This window comes from Coffea arabica, chromosome 11e, assembly GCF_036785885.1.
Source record: "Coffea arabica cultivar ET-39 chromosome 11e, Coffea Arabica ET-39 HiFi, whole genome shotgun sequence".
Taxonomy (NCBI): domain Eukaryota; kingdom Viridiplantae; phylum Streptophyta; class Magnoliopsida; order Gentianales; family Rubiaceae; genus Coffea; species Coffea arabica.
Window position 1 is genome coordinate 19,425,319 of NC_092331.1, and position 5,493 is coordinate 19,430,811.

Consider the following 5,493-nt stretch of genomic DNA (forward strand, 5'->3'; position numbering starts at 1 on the left):
TCACACTAGTCCAACGCTAGTTGTGGCCCTTTTTTCCGATTCCACACTAGTCCAACGTTAGTTGTGGCCCTCTTTTCCGATTTCTCACTAGTCCAATACTAATGAGAACTTATAGACATGGGTTAGTCCACCGCTAGACCCTTAGGAACCATCCGCGCGTTAGATCATGTTTGTGTGACAAGATACTACATTTCATGCATAATTTCTACTTATTAGGATCCTTATCATTTTTGCATGATATTTCCCTCTATGTATATCCCTTATCCCTATGTGTGAGACATGGCATTAGAGTTGCATTTCATTTAAGAAAATTAGAACTAGGTTAGATCATTTGCTTAACTAGATAGGAAATACCCCTCGAATATGGGATATGGACGAGTATGGCTCTCTAACTTTAGCACGCTCGTATTCCCTCTATCAAAGGAAAAATTTAAATCACGAATATTAGTCTCCCATACCCATTATGAAGCATTCCTTTAGGTCACATATATTTATATATTATTATTTTCTTTCTTTTCTTTGAGTCCCATTTTTTGCAAATTCATAACCTCTTCAAAGAGTGACTCTTGGACATCGCAATGAATGCGATTTGCACCAATTAAACTTTGAAGAGATATCTCGACCCTCCCAATAGCTATTAGGTCTAGGTTTGCATCCATTTAGTAACGTCCAAATGTGATAAATTTTTAGGTTAAATTAAGATAATTTTTCGACTAAATCACGCAACTAATCTTGGTTAGGTTGAAAGGGTACCTTGGATTTTATCGTTACCTTCCCTTTCTTCAAACGTGACTCCCGAATACTTTTCTCTGATTTTCGAAGACTTTGAGTCATTTTAAAAGGGTTTGTTCTGCTTTTTTATTCAAAATTCATATTAGGTGACTTGGTATACCTTAATTCAATACGAAGTGGTGACTCCTATTTTTTATTAAAAACCCTTTTTAAACTATTATTTTGGGCCAAAATCGTGCATTTTTTAAGTCCCATTTTAGGCCCTTTTTCTTTATTTATTCTCTACAAATCAAAAACTCATTTTCAATCAACATTAATCAAAATTTCATTTTTTTTATCAAAACTCATAATTTTCATATTTTTTCGAAAAAATGAGACGTGACAGCTGGCGACTCCACTGGGGACTTAGAGAATCCGAACATTTGATTTAATCATCCTTTTTCTTTTTCTAACCTTCTTATATATCACATTTGGAGGTTTTAGGTTGCATTTTTTCCATTTTTAGGGTTTCTTGCATTTAACGAGCGCAATCGTCTCAATATTCGTGTATATGATATGTTTTATTTCATTCACTTATGTTTATATATCGTGCTTGCATCTTGGGGAGAGGATAGCCACCCTATAACCTTCACCCACATTTGATGGTATTTAATCCCTCCCTTCAAAAGGAGCATTTCATACGTGCATACGTTTTACTTTATAACCCCTCATTTCTTTTTTAATTTTAGTGGTTGTCATACCACTCTTTCCTATTTAGGATTAGAATTGATCCACTTGGACATGTGGCCGTGGCACGACATGCGCGTAACAATGTCTGAGGGATCATTTGAACCACCGACTCTTGGGCCTTGGGATTGATGACCCATCAACTTTGGTCTGAAGGTTTGGGGATTTGAAGCTTTATCGAGTCTGGATGTATTAGTGAACCCAATCTCATGCATCCATATTAGAAATCGTCTAGGATAGTGTCAACCGCACCCAACTAGGAACACTAGGCACTAAGGGAGGGATTCCATCCCTCTTTCCTTATTTTTCTTTTTACTTTTTATTATCTAATTGCCCCAATGTGTTATGTGTTGAACTAACCTTTCCTTGTTTTCTCATCTTTTGCATTCACAAACGCTAGAAATAAGAGTTCTGGCATGATACTCTTTTAGCACCTACCCTTTTAGATAGGTTATTGCACATTTAAATTCCGATGTATTGCATTCGTAGGTTAATAATTGCTCATCATTTTAGACCTACCCTGGCACACGAGGGGTCCCTTAGATCATATTTTCATTTCAAGTTGCATATTCAATTGCTTTGAGAAATTGGCATCATGCATAAACTTTAGAGGGAATGCCACATAGGGAATCCCGTGTTAGGAATAAGCCACCTTGTGTCTCGGATATGTAATCCAATAAAACTTGCACGTTTATATTTTGTATCATCCAAAAGGATAGTGCACGAGTTAAGGTAGAATCCGATTGTTTTCATGATAATAGATCAACTTTTGCACATTAGAATATGAGCATCTAACAATCATTTTTTGGCCATTTTATTCGAAATGGTAGAAATCCCTTGCGTAAAGGACATTAAGTTGAAGAAATTCACAAATTATTCTTCATTGTTGAAATGATAAATATATCGAGACCAAATCCTGATTTTAGAAGGCTCATAGGCTAATGCATTGCAACGAAATTTGTAAAATTTTGAGATTACCGATGGATGAACAATTTAGTCAATTTTTGAATAAACCGTCAATTCTATCCAATCCATTTTATCAGTTTATTCACTTTTAGAGCAATACAGTCGATTTTTGAATAAATCATCGATTCCATCTAATCCATTCGACCAGGTTTTCACTTTTGAATAAATTATCAATTTCATCCAATCCATTTGATCAAGTTATCCATTTTTAATGCAATCCAGTCAATTTTTTGAATAAACCATCAATTTCATCAGATTCATTTAATCAATTTATTCCCTTTTAAGGTTTCGATCTATGGTTCACTGAAAACCTAGTCGAAATATCGCAATCCTTTCAAAAGTAGGTTCTTTCACGCTGAATTGATTTTTTAACATCATTTTATGAGTCAATCAAAGTAATCAATCCATTTGGACTTTGTCCTCATTTTGTTAGGACAAATGTTTCTTGCCACTCCAATTGACCAAATTTTTTCAAATTATTTTTCACTCGAATATCAATAAACTGATCGGATTTATCAGGTATTGTATGGTGCTTACCCTACAGGATTGCATTTTCATTCTAAGCCAACCCTTGGCATAAAGGGCTCCCCTATAGGACATGCATACCGATTTTAGAGTTTTGCTTACTAAATCTAGGTATTTTTCTTTCATTTTTAGCCCTTTCCTGCATTTATAAAAGAGGTTTCAATAAGGTGAAAATATTTTTCTGTATTTAATAACGATTTTGTCTAATAAATCTTAAAATTACAAGTATTACTTGATTCTTGGGCTGGCCCTACAATGTAAATTTGAAGAATCCATCTGAAAGCACTAGTTTAAAATATTTAAAAGATTTCATGATTTAGTTGTTAAAAAGAAGGTTATTGAGAGAGAAAAAAGTGTGTATACATGTGTAAAGGAGTTCTTCAGAATTTTTCTTTTCTCATATGTATTATATTTTTTTAAAAAAAAATATCAAACATTTGCAACTATAAAATTTTTCATCTAGACAATTATTGTTTTGTATATATTCATGTACATTTCAATCTTTATTTGCTCATTGGGAGATTTCATGATGGATTTTTAAAAATAAGACTAAGTTGAGATTTTTCAAACTCTTGTCTGAAAATTCACAAGTGTATATTTTCTGAAAGGAAAAAATGCACTTTTCATCCTCAAAGTTTGGGCTGTTGACTAATTTCATCCTCAAAGTTTCACCCAAAACACATTTCATCCTCAAAGTTACGTAATTTTGGCCAATTAAGGACAATTGACGGGAAATGAAGAAATTGGTGTTGGACCCAACTGTAAACCCAACAAAAAATGGATTTAACCGAATGGAGCCATTTTTTAACAGAACAAAAATTGTTGCAACGGACGAAAACCAACATTCTTCTCCTTCTTCCCTCTGCCTTTTTGCAACCCCAAAATTTTTTTCCCAATCTCTGGAATTCTTAGGCGCTTGAAAATGCCAAATCCAGTTTTAGGGCTCATTTACTTGATGGAGGTTGATTTCCACCACATCCCATCCCTAACACCCATCTTGGTTTCTTCCTCCTCCACCTCCCTATCCCTAACCGTCTCCTTCACCCCCTCCACCACCACCACCACCACCTCCTCCTCCTCCTCCACTACTGCCGCCGCCACCACTACCACTCCCACTTCCCCAACCATGGCCTCCACCATTTCCACCACCACCGCCTCCTCCTCCACCCCCACCCCCACCCGCACCTCCATGTCCATCTCCACCGCCACCACTACCTCTCCTTCTACTGCATGTATGTTTTCCTCTCCTTTTCCTCCTTCCACCACCTCTCCCTCCACCACTACCACTTCCACCACCTCCACCTCCACCTCCACTGCCACCGCCACCACCGCCACCGCTACCCCCTCCTTTGTCTCCACTACTTCCATAGTGCGCAACCTGATTGCCATTTACTTCCAGAACTCGTACCGTTATGGTGATCAATCACATTCCCATCCTTTGCATGTTGACCATTTCCACTCTCACTTCCCTAACCACCGCCTTCTCTATTTCCACCACCGCTTCCTCCCCCACCCCAAAACAATAGATAGGATTATCTGAGGATGGGTGGAGAGATTGTGAAATATGGATATGATATCGAGCTTAGCCTACACGTTTAGATTCTGGAAATCACGTTCTTCTGCCAATTGGGAATTCAGATATCCAACCAGGATTCGGACAACCCCAGATGCTGCGATTGCTAACTTGTTAGCGGAGCAAGAAGAAAGAACCAAGAGGGCTGCTGCTGCAAGGTCAATCAATGACTCTTTTTGGCATTGAATGATCTCCAGAAATACTGGTATGGCACCAGAATTTGCAATTCGGATCTTGTTTCTGCAAAATCATAGCAAAATTAGATAGGGAACAATTCTACAGCCAATGTCTTTGGATGCAACTTCAAAAATTGCAAATTTTAACTGATGCAAACAATACCTTTCATTGTGAAAAGCTAGACAAAGCAGAGTAGAGTGCCGCTTCAGTGGCTTCATAAACTTGCTTACGAAGTATCGTAACGAGCCGAGAAATGATCCCTCTTTCTGCTAACTTCTGTCTTAGTTTGGTTGCAAGTTTACCAAGTTCTCTGGCAGCTAAAATCTGAGCTTCCTGTTCATTAGATAGAAGGGCTTCCACTATCACATCTTCCATGGTTGGAAGACCTCTATCCCCCTCAGTCACTTCTCAACTATCTTTATGTGAATTTGAAAATATAGAAATTTAGTATTTGATTGCTTCAAGGTGGTGTAAGGTTTGGCTTTTGGGAAAAAAAATTTGGGGTTGCAGAAAGGCAGAGGGAAGAAGGAGAAGAATGTTGGTTTTGGTCCGTTGCAACAATTTTTGTTCCGTTAAAAAAAGGCTTCATTCGATTCCATTTTTTGTTGGGTTTACAGTTGGGTCTAACGCCAATTTCTCTATTTCTCGTCAATTGTCCTTAATTGGCCAAAATTACATAACTTTGAGGATGAAATGTGTTTTGGGTGAAACTTTGAGGATGAAATTGGTCAACAGTCCAAACTTTGAGGATGAAAAGTGCATTTTTCCCTTTTCTGAAATCTTTGCATACACTA

General features: G+C 37.3%; 1 protein-coding gene across 1 annotated transcript; it reads right to left on the reverse strand.

Moving 5' to 3' along the window:
- Positions 1 to 4,536: 4,536 nt before the first annotated feature.
- Positions 4,537 to 5,074, reverse strand: LOC113719382 (uncharacterized). The gene is made up of 2 exons (XM_027244593.1): positions 4,884 to 5,074; positions 4,537 to 4,762 (listed from the first exon to the last, which is right to left on the reverse strand). Exons 1-2 carry the CDS (start codon positions 5,072 to 5,074, stop codon positions 4,537 to 4,539), a joined length of 417 nt encoding a protein of 138 aa, XP_027100394.1.
- Positions 5,075 to 5,493: the final 419 nt, after the last annotated feature.